Here is a 14,462-nt window from a genome sequence, read left to right as displayed (position 1 = left end):
TTTAGAAAATCTCTTATAAAGGAAACAACATCTTTCTATGCTGAATCCATACTACAAATAAAAATTTGGAAGGTTGTTCGTACTCAAAAGATTAACTCTGAGAGTCCTAAAATAGTTTACTTAACATTTGAGATTAAAAGATGTGTTTACTTCTAAAATAAACTAAGACTTCACTTAATGGATGCCTAAAAAATGTTTCTAAATGTTTTAGTGAAACAAGATAGAAAAAATCAGTGTCCAATTGAATATCTGGTAACTACTTCTACATATTTAAAGCTTGTTAGTTATAATGATAACGCAGTCAACACCTACAAATGTACCTTGATTCACTAAATTTTACAAGATGCTTTTGAAAAAAAGTTACCAATGCTTGGAAACTTTTTCTACATTACATAAAATTTTTCAAACACGTTTCCTCTATGGAAGTTTAGGAACATCTATACAAACAAACATTAATGTAAGTATGTAACCTTCAGTATGAATTGCTCAATCCTTTGAATTCTTTCAGTAAATACTAAAAAGCCCTAAAATAGAACAAAACTAAAAATATTTAATTCCTGTTTTATCACACTTTTATTTCTCTACTTTTTTCTAGGCTAAATTCTCATTTAAAAATTGTGTGTGGAACAATATTTTCAATTGTTTCAACAGTGGTAAAAAGTTGGTGAAATGAGGATACAATCAACTTTTTGGTATTATGAAATACGTAGTTTGTTGGCCTGAAAATTATTGGAATGTACAAAGAAAAAAACGAGGTCAGCTTCATGATGTTTATGCAACAGTTAAAAGCAAATGAATACAATATATAGATGACTTAGGTATGCCATATATAATCATAGATTGCTGCAGTTCGGATCTTTTTTTGGGTGAATGCTCCATTATACAATAAACTCTTTAGTATTACTTCAGTTAGTATTAAATCTTTCAAACAATGTATTCATTTTTTTAAATCAGAGTAGGTAAAATAGATGCTAGACAAGAATAATATGACACTTTATTCATTTTAATACTCTTCTGTCTTTCTCTGGAAAATGGCATAGTAGTAAAAAAAGAAGCTGTGAAGTACTGTAATGTCCTTGTAACTAAAAATATATGTCAATCAGCAATATAAAAATATTTAATTTTTATTGAACTGAAAATTACATTCTGTACATTACTTCTGTATTTTCCTTTTATCCATTATGCATCATCCATAAAGAACATTTTTTTTCCGTAAGAATTCTTCCTTTTCACAAGTAAATTATGTGTGATTAAAATAAAACTATGGATAATTAAATACCTTCACAGAATGCACTAAAGAACCACTCCAAGGTCCATCACAGTCACTTACCCTACAACATTTTTATCTGGCCTGAAATATCTGTGTTGGAAGTACTCACTTCTGACACTAACAACCCCTCCTAGCTATTATTCAATCTTCTGTAGCTCCCCAGTACTATCAAGCCATCTGCTCAGAGTAAATATATTAACATATTCAAAGTTCTCGCATCAACAAATAACTTTGAAAATCAAATAAAATGAAAAAAAGTTAAAGAGATTCAGCTATTTTAGGAATGATATTGCCTGCTGTCTTTCAGGCTTACTCTAATATCCTCCAGCCCTGAGGATCAGGGGTGTGTGTGTGATTTCACACCTGCCCACACAGAATATGGTGTACTCAGGAGTGATTCTCCTCAAATTGAGCAACTACCTGAAAAGGCCAGAAACATGCCTATGACTCATTAGTCTACCGATATAGCTTGGTTTCTCCTAAATCAAGGCTGATTTGTTACAGGGATGGACTTTTTTTGCAATCTTTCCTGGATATAGCACTTTAAAACTGAATTTGGAGACCTAGCGAGTGGAAAACCCAAGACAAATGTTCTTTTCATATCCATGTTTTAACATATGTAAAATACACATGGAAGCATTTATTATGCAAGAAAACACTGAAGAGAGGTTTGGAATTCATGCCAGTAGATGTGACAAGCTATATTTAGAGGAATAGGTTTTGATATTGTGGTGCTTTTATCATTTTCTTGGTTCCTGCAGATATCTTGTTAATCTAAATAGTCTTAAAGAAAACTGAGTATTTTGGAGAACAAAGTGAAACATTTTAAGTATGTTACTTTTAAAAAGCAGTCTAAATTCACATTTTATTTATAACCAATACTGAATTTAGTGTATACACACACACACACACACACACACACACACACACACACACACACACACAATATCCAAAAAAATTCCACAGGCCCACAGGCCCCTGGTTTTCACTATAACCAGTTCCATCCTCTTCTCTCTTTGAATGAGGTTAATATGGAACACTGGACTTGTGGTATTATAAGTATACAATAAAGAGTAACAATGATATAACACAGTATATAGAAAAACCATTAAATAAAGGCTAAAATCTCATCTTCAAGCCTGTTTCTCAAAAGTTTTCATATATAAATTAAAAGAGTACTGTCTCTTTGCAAGTGTTGAGTCAGAGTTCCTTTGAAAGATTTTGAAAATAGGGTGGGCTCATTTTACATCTACAAGTATAATAGCTACACAACTTCCCTTGTCTTGGACAATTTATTGCACTCAGTTGAGGAAGGAATGGCAAGAGATACAAAGATGAGTCCCCAGGCTACCTTCTATTCAGTTTGGGAGTTAGTAGAGGACTGCCTTTCTCGAACACAAGTCTCTAATGAACGAGATCTATTAAAAAGAACTGCGTTAGTTTACATTGCAGATTGAATGGAGCATTAAATGACTGCATTAGTATGACTGCAGTGGGGGTAATGGTCGCCTCCAGTGGGTATATAATGTTGTAATAACACTTCCACATAGGTGTAATAATTGTTCAAGTGTCCTTATTTGATTTGTCAGGAAATGCTATCCAGCATCTCTCCAGCAAATGTCCCCCCACCCCCCACACAGCTCCCTTCACCATACAGTTTTATTGTCCTCCCTTTTAGCAGGTGTAAACAGATTAGGAAATATCTGTACTTGCAAACTGTCACCTATGTATCATGAAGGTGGAGGGCTACTGCAAATAACTTGGAAACAGCTTCTGATAGGCGTTTAGCGATACCGCCCACCAATACAGCTCAGATGCTCTTAATTTGATCACCCCCACCCCCTCTGGCCTGGGCTGTAATTTTCCAAACAGACATCTCTCATTTGCAAATAAAAGTTAAAGTCAATCCACAGATACATAATGCTAACTTCCTGTCACTGAATTTTACAAGGTTTTTCTTTGTAAAGCTGAGAGAGAGAGAGAGAGAGAGAGAGAGAGAGAGAGAGAGAGAGAGAGAGAGAGAGAGAGAGAGAGAGAGAGAAAGAATATGAGAGAATCACTTGCTTCCTTGCTTCCTAAGCAGGGATTTGCCTGTGATGAGCGGCGAGAGGACTGCGGCGGCTGATTTACACAGTTGGCGCGGAGGAGGGGCCGGGGGTGCGGGGGGGGTGGGGGGATAAGCTGGCGGATCAGCGATGGGCTGATCTGGGGGCTCCCGAGCGCCGCTCCCTCTGTGTGCGATTTGGGGGAGGCTGATGGATTTGAATTGGGGTTCCAGCCCAGCGTTTCGTATACTGCCTTCTAACACCCGACCTGGCGCTCCCAGTTTGAGTACAGACGTCGGTAAGTAACGTGTAATCCGATTTTAGTTATTTCCTATACCATTAGAGTGGCACTTTTAAAGCAGGTCAGTCTTAAAAGATGCCGCCGCCGTGAGCGTCCCCTTGGCCTGAAACGTTCCGCGGTCCCTTCCCTTCCCCGCCCCCTACCCTCTCCCGCTCGAGAAGTAAGGATGCTTGAATAGTGAGCTCTTCGGGGGCTCACTCTCAGAGGACAGGATCGCTTCACCTTGGTGCTTTGCCCGAGATCTAAATCCAAGTCGAATTTGGTGTGTTCAGCCATACTGTTGTATTTGTATCCCGTATCTCTTTTTCTCTCCTTCCTCTCCTCCCCACCCCCGCGCCCCCACCTTCGCTGTCTGGCCAGTGCTAGGATCTGGGATCTGGTCGCCCCCTTCCTGCCTCCTTCCCGCCCCTCCCCACCCTCTTTTCTCGTGTACACACCACCCACCCCCACTCCCACCTACCCAAAGGGTCAAGAGCAAAGACACCCGGCAAAGGCAAGGGATAGTGCGGCTCCTCGTACCGAAAGAGGCCTCGGGCAGGAATTGCGCTGTGAGTGTCAACCTTTCAGGAAGCGAGAAAGAGAAAAACCCTGAGATTCAGCCAGGGTTCTCGGGGACCGCGAGACTCGCCGCTGAATCGAGAGCACCAAGAATTTAAATCAAAGAACCCAGTCCTGGGATACACAGGCTTCCTGCCTGCCATCGAGGGTAAATAGAACTGTGGTCGTGAGCTCCTGTCACTGGCATTGCCGCGCTAGGTGCGCGCCCGGCTCTCCCACTGGTATGCACCGACCATTTCCTTGCAAGTCTCAAAGGTGGAAACACTTAAAAGGATTACAAGCGAGATTTGGTGGCCTTTCTGAAAGTTGGTGGCCGTTGGAGGAGAAACTGCAGGCGACGGCATGATGGATACAATTCAGCCTCCCAGAGAGTTTGCACCTCCCGCTGGGAAGCCCCTTGGAGTAAACCTCGGAGATCGAGAGCGCTCTGCACGGTTAGGTACTCGCCGCCATCCTTTCCTATTTTGCCTAATTGAAACCAGTATTCTCGCGTGTGGGATGTGCACTGTAGAGCATATAGTTTGCCCACAGTGGCTTCTGTACGCTTACAGGTGCTGGGGGTTGTATTTTTAAACTGGATCGTTTAGCTGTAAGGATGACAGGAGTGGTCCTGGAGACTAACAAACCCTCGGACCCCTTTTCTTGGGGAAGTAAATCGTAACTCCAAAAAATAGGCCAGGTGGCTGAGCGAAGGGCCCCTCCCCCAACGGATCGCTCCTGTTGTAAGAAGGAAAATGGCCTGAGCTTTTAATCATTTTCCATTTCTAAACAGACCCATTGTGCGTTTCGCTCGCCTGGTGACAGCGGATTAGAAAAGGACCTCTGGAAGGCTCAGAGCTCTTCAGAAAATGAATGATGCAGCATTTTAATTATTTGTTCTAGGGAAGACCGTTTTGCTTCCATATTGGAATATTTAATCTTAGATATGGAGAGATTACTGGGCTCGGAGATCCGGCAAAGGGGAGGGGGAGGTGGAAGGGGGAACTGTGGGGAGAAAGGGCTTCTTGTCCTCCCCGTGGACAAATGATGCCGGACGCTCCCAGCAGGAAATGTTCTAAACCGGGGCTCCAGGGCCCTTCATCCCCTAACTTTTCGAGCTTTTCCTAAGGCTTAGATACGCTACACTGAGATTAAAGGAAAGGAAAACAGTGAAATAGCCTTTAGGACATGTCCCAAATCAAAAACTTAGAGGGCTGTTGTTATCAAGAGAGAAGTGAGAATGAATGCGAAGAGGGCCATTTATCGTCACTGGGCAGCTCCGGGAAGCCTCCCGGTTATCCATCGATTCCATCGCATGTTGGGTTCCGATAAGATCGGCGAAACAGTCACCGCCTCTGCACGTTGGGTGCAGAAGGTGGTGTGGGGGGAAAGAGGGGGGAGCGGCTGGCAGCTGGTGAAGGAGATGGGATTGCTCGCGTTCTGAGCTCTGGCTGTCGGTGTTGGTCTGCTTCTCGGTTGAGACTTGAGAAATAGGGTGGGTCTGGACTATTAAGGGTGGAGAATGTCAGAGAATTCTCCCCGCCTGCTTACTTAGTTTCTGATAGCTACTGTGGAGTGGAGGACACAGTTGTGCTCATTTCAAAAGCAAAATATCATACACACATCTTATGACCGACTTTAAGACACGTTTTGCTGAGGTAGGTGATTTATATACATTTAGAATGGTAAGAAATTCATACATAAGCCGTGTTTCCTTTGAAATCTAATTCAGTAAAAAGCGCTTTAAGAGAAAGCCATCTCTATGGGCTAACTTTGAGCCCTTGAGCAAGTGAGGTTCAGTCCAGGTCTTTAGCCACCAGAAAGCCCCTCCCTTCCCCATGAGTTGGTGACAAGATTCGTGTGTTTGGGGGGGGGGATTAATGAGGCACAGTTCCCGCTAACTAGACCTGTTTGCTTGCCTCTCTCCAGTTTCCCCACTAAGGTGCATTTCCTCCCAGCAGGTAGGACTGTAGAACCGCCAGGTGAGCCTTTAAAAACTCCTCTTAGAGGCTCCTGTGAGCTCTGATCTGATGGCTCCTATTCACTGAAACATTCTCCCTCAATCACCCCCACCCTCATGACTCTCTTCCATCCCCTTCCCCAATATATCACAGAAATATTTCGGGGAACAAAATGAAAGAAAAGAAGAATCGAAACCCTGAAATGCTGCCCCCGATCCCTACAAGGTCTTTCAGGGTGGAAGAAGTGAAATGTGTCATTGTTACCCAAGTGGTCTACATATCCTTCCAGAGCAGTGGCTTATCTCGGTCTTTTAAAAGGTGGAAGCAAACACATGGCTGTTGAATCCAGGGGAAATATAAGGCTTTGAGCTGCATCACAACAAAAGGATTCCTGGTGCAAAGAGATCGAAGCAAAATGCAGGAGAAACTCAGTCCAAGTCACAGGCTGCCTGAGCTCTTACTCAGGACACCCAGGTAGAATCAGCTAGATTCAGCTCTTCTGCTTTGGAGACCTGAATTTTCTTTTATCCCCATCTTTTGGAGACAAGTATGTTTGTGCTGTGAAAAGGATAATCCTGAAGGTAGTCTTACTTTTCAAACCATCTACACTAGAGAGCAGAGATTTGGGAACTAGAGGAGCAAACTAGTCAAGCGATGGTTTCCTTGGCAGTTAAAATAAAAGAATAAAAATAAATAATAGTCTACACGCCCCCTCCATCTCCACCTTCCCCACCAAAGGAATGTTTCCCCTAAGTTGGTCTCTTCCTTCTTGTTTCTTATTTTGACAGTTTGTCATCTCCACCCCTCCAATTCTTTTCTCTCCCCTTACACACACACACACTCTCTCTCTCTCTCTCTCTCTCTCTCCCCCTCCCTCCCTCACACACACAAACACACACACACACACACACACACACACACACAAACTGTATAGTCACGGCTTCTTAGTGCTCGCGCCCGACCCCATGCTAAGCGCGTTCCCCTCCTTGGAGCTCATTTTTGTGACGTGGAAAGCTGGATCCAGGGTTACAGCACATATTTGAAAAAAAAAAAAAAGCCAGCGCAAGATAAGTCACAGATTCTGCACCGTGATTGAGCCTGACTTCCCTGCCTTCCTCCCGCCCTTCCTCCAAGTGCCCAATGATGTGCTGCCGGTACCCAGAGAGAGCAGCTACGGCGGCGGCAGCCGCGGAGACAGGGAAGCTGGAAGCCTGCGGCAGCCCCTTCTCCTCCCTCCTCTACTGAGTGTGCCAAGCGGCAGTTCTGCATCCTAAAGAAGCCCATTGACAGGCCCATTGCATTCCCAGCACGTCTCAAGCTTGCTGCCTTTTATTTTTTTCCTTTGGTCCCCCACCCGCCCCCACCGCCAACCCCCTCTATCCCCCATTGCTTCAGCTTCAGCGAAAGGAAGGAAGGGAGAGGGAGAGAGAGAATCCTTAAACTCAAGCTTTTTTTTTTTTAACCCCCGCCCCCACCCCGATGGTCAATGCTAAAAAAAAATCTTCTGCAAAATAGGTAAGTCAAAGACATCTGGAGCCTTTCTTGTCTAAATCTCAGGGACCTCAAAAAGAAGAAAAAAAAATTAAAGAAAAGAATGGTGAAAAAGAAAGAACTTAAGTAGATTTTAATATTTTATAAGGGAGGCAGGGAAGACTAACTGATACTGCAATGTAGCCTCATCTGCTTTTCTCTTTTTTCAATTAATTGTTTCTAAAAATTGAGTATGGCATGCCTGAGGCAAATTTCTCTTTGCTTTCTTATGCGTTCTCTTTTTCTTACAGCTATGTACATTATATGCAAGTCGAATGTGGAGATTTATTCTTTTCTCTCTCCCTATAAATTATATCATTGTGTTTTAAGTTAGAGAGTTGGCAAAGTATTTCCTTAATGTATGCATTTATGTGTGGAGAGAAAATATATGCTAAAAACTCTGGTTTATTTTTATTGATTAAATACAACCATTCAATTGTGATTGATATTTCAGTGACTCAGAAAGGGCAATCTAATAAAACTGCATTATTATAATTTATTTATGTACGCATTTTCATTTACTGATGATATTAGGCAAGCAAAGGGAGCCACAGAGGAAGGCTCTATTATTAGAATAGTGCACTGTATTTGTTTCTTCTGGTTGGAAAAGAATGATGTCTTTCTTTGAAATGTATTTCATGTAATAGATCATTTATCAGCAGGTAAGAATCGAGGTGTCCACCCTTTCTTGCCTTTAACTACCCAACTCTCCTCTAACTAACCACCTGCCATTCCACCTTTATTGCAGGGTTCTTCACTTGATCTTGAAGGCACAAATATACATTCCAAACTAAACTCTGCAAGTGTTTTAATACAGACACTTCCAGGCTCAGCATCCTTTCGCTGTCACTATCTTTAGCTGTGACAATTGCATGGGCTTATTCTTTAGAAAGGCTAATCATTCCTAAAGGATTTAAGCAGCCAAATGATACACCTATGAAGAAATTATTTGATTAAAGGAGATGTTAATAATCTGTGCTTGGGCAAAAGGCACTTGGGGTATAGTGTGTTACTGAGCATACACTATAATTAAGTATATTGTGCTTACTTCTTAAGAGAAATCTTAGGTTTTCCTGAGCAACCAATCATCTAATACATCTCAACATCTGATATTGGCCAGTGAGCTCATAATTTATCATACTGTTTAAACTAATAACTTTGGAGAATGCTATGTCTTTTTATGAGTAGAATCCCACAGTTTAAAGAACATTATTCTTCCATCAGAGTTCCAGTCAGATCTATAATAGGTACCTCTGGTGTCAATGTGAGTTCTTACATGCAAACAGGTGTAATGGCCAAATGATGGCCATTATTACTGAATCTGCCTACCCCCAGAGCAATCACTGTATGCCAGTTCCCCTGCTTACTATAACAGGCAATGAAGGCTGCTTTTGATTGTATGATACACTCTTTACCAAGTATGGCTTGATTCAGGAAAATGTCATCACATGGTATAATATTTCAGAGTCTTCTTATTTTAAAATATAGGACATATTAAGCATGTTGATAGGTCGTTTTGAGTGTCGGTTCAACAACTGCTAAAGTTTCTATATCACTCTCAAAAAGCCCCATACGTAGGAGTCAATGAGAATAGTGCAAATGACTAAAAGCTAAAAATCTGCATCTTTATTTCTGTTGCAGTTTTGTAATCAGCCACGAATGATGAAACCTTCTATAGCTGAGATGCTTCACAGAGGGAAGATGTTGTGGATAATTCTTCTAAGCACAATTGCTCTAGGATGGACTACCCCGATTCCCCTGATAGAGGACTCAGAGGAAATAGATGAGCCCTGTTTTGATCCATGCTACTGTGAAGTTAAAGAAAGCCTCTTTCATATACATTGTGACAGTAAAGGATTTACAAATATTAGTCAGATTACTGAGTTCTGGTCAAGACCTTTTAAACTGTATCTGCAGAGGAATTCAATGAGGAAATTGTACACCAACAGTTTTCTTCATTTGAATAATGCCGTGTCCATTAACCTTGGGAACAATGCATTGCAGGACATTCAAACAGGAGCTTTCAATGGTCTTAAGATTTTAAAGAGGCTATATCTCCATGAGAACAAACTAGACATCTTCAGAAATGACACCTTCCTTGGCTTGGAAAGTCTGGAATATCTGCAGGCAGATTACAATGTCATTAAACGTATAGAGAGTGGGGCATTTCGGAACCTAAGTAAATTGAGAGTTCTGATTTTAAATGACAATCTCATCCCCATGCTTCCAGCCAACTTATTTAAGGCTGTCTCCTTAACCCACTTGGACCTACGTGGAAACAGGTTAAAAGTTCTTTTTTACCGAGGAATGCTAGACCACATTGGCAGAAGCCTGATGGAGCTCCAGCTGGAAGAAAATCCCTGGAACTGTACATGTGAAATTGTGCAACTGAAGAGTTGGCTGGAACGCATTCCTTACACTGCCCTAGTGGGAGACATCACCTGCGAGACCCCTTTCCATTTCCATGGAAAAGACTTACGAGAAATCAGGAAGACAGAACTCTGTCCCTTGTTGTCTGACTCTGAGGTGGAAGCTAGTTTGGGGATTCCCCACTTGTCACCAAACAAGGAGAATGCATGGCCAACTAAGCCTTCCTCAATGCTGTCATCTGTCCATTTTACTGCTTCTTCTGTTGAATATAAGTCCTCAAATAAACAGCCCAAGCCCACGAAACAGCCTCGAACACCAAGGCCGCCTTCCACATCGCAAGCTTTATACCCTGGTCCAAACCAACCTCCCATTGCTCCTTACCAGACCAGACCACCCATTCCTATTATATGCCCTACTGGGTGTACCTGTAATTTGCACATCAATGACCTTGGCTTGACTGTCAACTGCAAAGAGCGAGGATTTAATAACATTTCTGAACTTCTTCCAAGGCCACTGAATGCCAAGAAACTGTATCTGAGTAGCAATCTGATTCAGAAAATATACCGTTCTGATTTTTGGAATTTCTCTTCCTTGGATCTCTTACATCTGGGGAACAACCGTATTTCTTACGTCCAGGATGGGGCCTTCATCAACCTGCCCAACCTTAAGAGCCTCTTTCTCAATGGCAACGATATCGAGAAGCTGACACCAGGCATGTTCCGAGGCCTACAGAGTCTGCACTACTTGTATTTCGAGTTCAATGTCATCCGGGAAATCCAGCCTGCAGCCTTCAGCCTCATGCCTAACTTGAAGCTGCTATTCCTCAACAATAATTTGCTGAGGACCCTGCCAACGGATGCCTTTGCAGGCACATCCCTGGCCCGGCTCAACCTAAGGAAGAACTACTTCCTCTACCTTCCTGTGGCTGGTGTCCTAGAACACTTGAATGCCATTGTCCAGATAGACCTCAATGAGAATCCTTGGGACTGTACCTGTGACCTGGTTCCCTTCAAACAGTGGATTGAAACCATCAGCTCAGTCAGTGTGGTGGGTGATGTGCTATGCAGGAGCCCTGAGAACCTCACCCACCGTGATGTGCGCACTATTGAGCTGGAAGTTCTCTGCCCAGAGATGCTGCACATCGCACCAGCTGGAGCATCCCCAGCCCAGCCTGGAGATTCTCACCTTGCTGGAGGGCCTACGAGTGCATCACCATATGAGTTCTCTGCTCCTGGGGGCCCTGTGCCACTTTCAGTGTTGATTCTCAGCCTACTGGTTCTGTTTTTTTCAGCAGTGTTTGTTGCTGCAGGCCTCTTTGCCTATGTCCTTCGACGGCGCCGGAAGAAGCTGCCCTTTAGAAGCAAGCGGCAGGAAGGTGTGGACCTCACTGGCATCCAGATGCAATGCCACCGGCTTTTTGAGGATAGTGGAGGTAATGGAGGTGGAAATGGAGGTGGGGGACGACCAACTATTTCTTCCCCAGAGAAGGCCCCGCCTGTGGGTCATGTATATGAGTACATACCCCACCCAGTTACTCAGATGTGCAACAACCCCATCTACAAGCCTCGTGAGGAGGAGGAGGTGGCTGTTCCATCAGTCCAGGAGGCAGGGAGTGCCGAACGTGGGGCTCCTGGGACACAACCGCCAGGAATGAGTGAAGTTCTCCTAGGAAGTGAGCAGTTTGCTGAGACACCCAAGGAGAACCACACCAACTACCGGACCGTGCTGGAAAAAGAAAAGGAGTGGGCCCTGGCAGTGTCCAGCTCCCAGCTCAACACCATAGTGACCATGAATCATCATCACCCTCACCCTCACCACCCAGCAGTTGGTGGGGTTTCAGGGGTAGTTGCGGGAACTGGGGGAGACTTGGGTGGGTTCCGCCACCACGAGAAGAATGGTGGGGTGGTGCTGTTTCCTCCTGGGGGAGGCTGCGGTGGTGGCAGTATGCTACTAGACCGAGAGAGGCCACAACCAGCCCCCTGCACAGTGGGATTTGTGGACTGTCTCTATGGCACAGTGCCCAAATTAAAGGAGCTGCATGTCCACCCTCCTGGCATGCAATACCCAGACTTACAGCAGGACGCCAGGCTCAAAGAAACCCTTCTCTTCTCGGCTGGAAAGGGCTTCACAGACCACCAAACCCAAAAAAGTGATTACCTCGAGTTAAGGGCCAAACTTCAAACCAAGCCGGATTACCTCGAAGTCCTGGAGAAGACAACGTATAGGTTCTAACAGAAAAAGAAAAAATAAATTAGTGCTTTTTTTCAAAAGAAAAGAAAAATTAAAGAAATATATCCCTTGCTCCCTTTACACTTGTCCCAATAACTCCATTCTCACAAACTTCCCTGCCCTGAACAGAACTGAAACCGCATGATAACTAGAAAATACAGATGTATGCTCTCCCCTCTCAGATGTGATTTGGAGGAAGGGCCATACTCAGATCATTAATCAATGAAGTGCCTTCGCAGACTTTTGCCAGCAAATGTTATCATTATTTTTTTATACTGAAACTTGAGACTTTGACTGTGCCATGTATAAGGTATATTGGGGATCGCTGTATTGATCCTAATTAAGTAAAATTCAGTGTGTCTTTATTTTCAGTAACTTTTTTTTTTCAGTTGTAGTTTTGTTTGACAGGGATGGGGGGGGAAACAAATTGACATTTGTGGCTTTCTTTTTTCTTCCCATCATGGCACAGATTCTGTACATGTATTAACAATGCAGTTTGCTGCATGCCTGGAAACTGCAAGACGGGGAGGGAGGGGTGGGTCTTGCTCGAATGTTCTCACCCACTCGTTTTTCTCACACATATACCCACAGGCAAATCACAAATCCCTGAACACAAGCAGGTCCCTAAACCTGTGGCCTCTTCCTTCTGGTGCAGGTACACACACACACACACACACACACACACACACACACACACACAGCACTCCCATTCAACTCAATCTAATTGGTTCGTGTTTGATCCATTCCTCTTCTCTCCATAGCTCCACCTTTCCTTCACCCTAGTGTACAGCTTACAGCATCTCTCCTACCACCCTGAGAAACGTCATCTTCTAGGCTGGATCCTACTGAAGTGGAGGCCTGGTGGTTTAACAGCTGGAGGCACACACCTAGGGATGAGCACCTTCTTTGTGACACTTCATCCTGATGCCAAGATTTTTTGGAGAACATCTGCACTTTCTTATATATATATAAATATATATATAAAATATTTAAAAAAACATAAAAAAGCAACTGGTTATATATCACTAACAGCTTTGTAGGAAGCACTTTTAATGTTTTCTCTCTCACAAAGATTCAAAAGAAATGTGCATATATTTATTCTGTAATTTCAGTGATTATAAATTGTAAAGGTAATGTTTAATCATTGTATAGTGATTATGCGTCTGGTATAGCTTTCCTAATAAAAAGTTTTTGAAAAACATAATACATTATATATAGAGGATACAAAGCTTGAACCTTAAACTCCAGCTATGCCATGCCTTTCGTGCTCCCATTTTTTAAAAAATCTTTCTTTAACTTCTTATACAGAAAGCTAGTTTATTAACAAGTTTGATGCACTGTGATGTTAATAAATCTTATAACCCACCATGCCTATCCCATACCCGGATACAATTGGGACATAAAAAATATGATTTATATAGTTCACTTCTTTCTCTTGGATTATGAATTTCAAACTTAGCACCCCAATGATGCACCATTTTTCCTAGGCAGGATGCAACTTGGAGAAAATAAAGTAACTATATTTCTAAGAAGTACAGGATCAATTAGGAGATACTCGAGGATCCATGAATCTTACGATAGTTAAAAACAAAGGAAAAGGAAAGTAAAGTTACTATTCTTTTTTAAAATGTACAGCAAAATTACTTACACACACACACACACCAACCAATCAAAATATAATGCCTTGGAACCAATTTTTCAGAATTCTGTTATCTGTGAAAACTGTCACTGTTATATTTTTGCTACTGTTTTTTCCCCAACCACTTACTACACCTGACCCCAATCATGCTTGAACTAAGATAGGATGCTGAATGAGTCTTTCTTTCTCTGTGACACTAAAATGATGTTGTGAAATTAATTTGACAATAATCCAAGTTATGATCCATTTACATGTGAGCGAAACCAAAGAAAACATGATTTTTAAGGTGCCAGTATCTTGTTTGTGGAGAAAACTAAACTGATACAAAGAAACACAAGAGCTTTGAGGCAGGCACTTATCTCATTAGGCCAGTAGAGGACAGCAGAGCTCCAGAGATTCATAGACCTGGTAACTGCAGAATCCTGCAGTGAGGCCAGTATTCTCTTCTAGTGTTTCCTCAAGCTGCCCTTAGTAGAAATTATCATTATGTGTGGAATGTAATTCACTACAAGTCACTGATGCCTTACATCACTTTTGTTTTCCCATAAAAAGGGGGACTGGCAGCTTCTAAAGCTGTGTG

The 14,462-nt window shown here is 42.6% G+C and overlaps 1 protein-coding gene across 1 annotated transcript; it reads left to right on the top strand.

Moving 5' to 3' along the window:
* Nucleotides 1-4,082: 4,082 nt before the first annotated feature.
* Nucleotides 4,083-13,192, top strand: SLITRK3 (SLIT and NTRK like family member 3). The gene is made up of 2 exons (XM_031450443.2): nt 4,083-4,613; nt 9,286-13,192. Exon 2 carries the CDS (start codon nt 9,304-9,306, stop codon nt 12,244-12,246), a length of 2,943 nt encoding a protein of 980 aa, XP_031306303.1. The 5' UTR covers nt 4,083-4,613; nt 9,286-9,303; the 3' UTR covers nt 12,247-13,192.
* The last annotated feature ends 1,270 nt before the right edge of the window (nt 13,193-14,462 follow it).

The sequence above is a fragment of the Camelus dromedarius genome, chromosome 2, assembly GCF_036321535.1.
Source record: "Camelus dromedarius isolate mCamDro1 chromosome 2, mCamDro1.pat, whole genome shotgun sequence".
NCBI lineage: Eukaryota > Metazoa > Chordata > Mammalia > Artiodactyla > Camelidae > Camelus > Camelus dromedarius.
The sequence above is the reverse complement of the archived record's forward strand: the minus strand, read 5'-3'. Positions and strand labels throughout refer to the sequence as shown.

Coding starts and splice junctions, on each gene's coding strand:
- SLITRK3 (XM_031450443.2), top strand. CDS start 9,304: ATGATGAAACCTTCTATAGCTGAGATGCTTCACAGAGGGAAGATGTTG.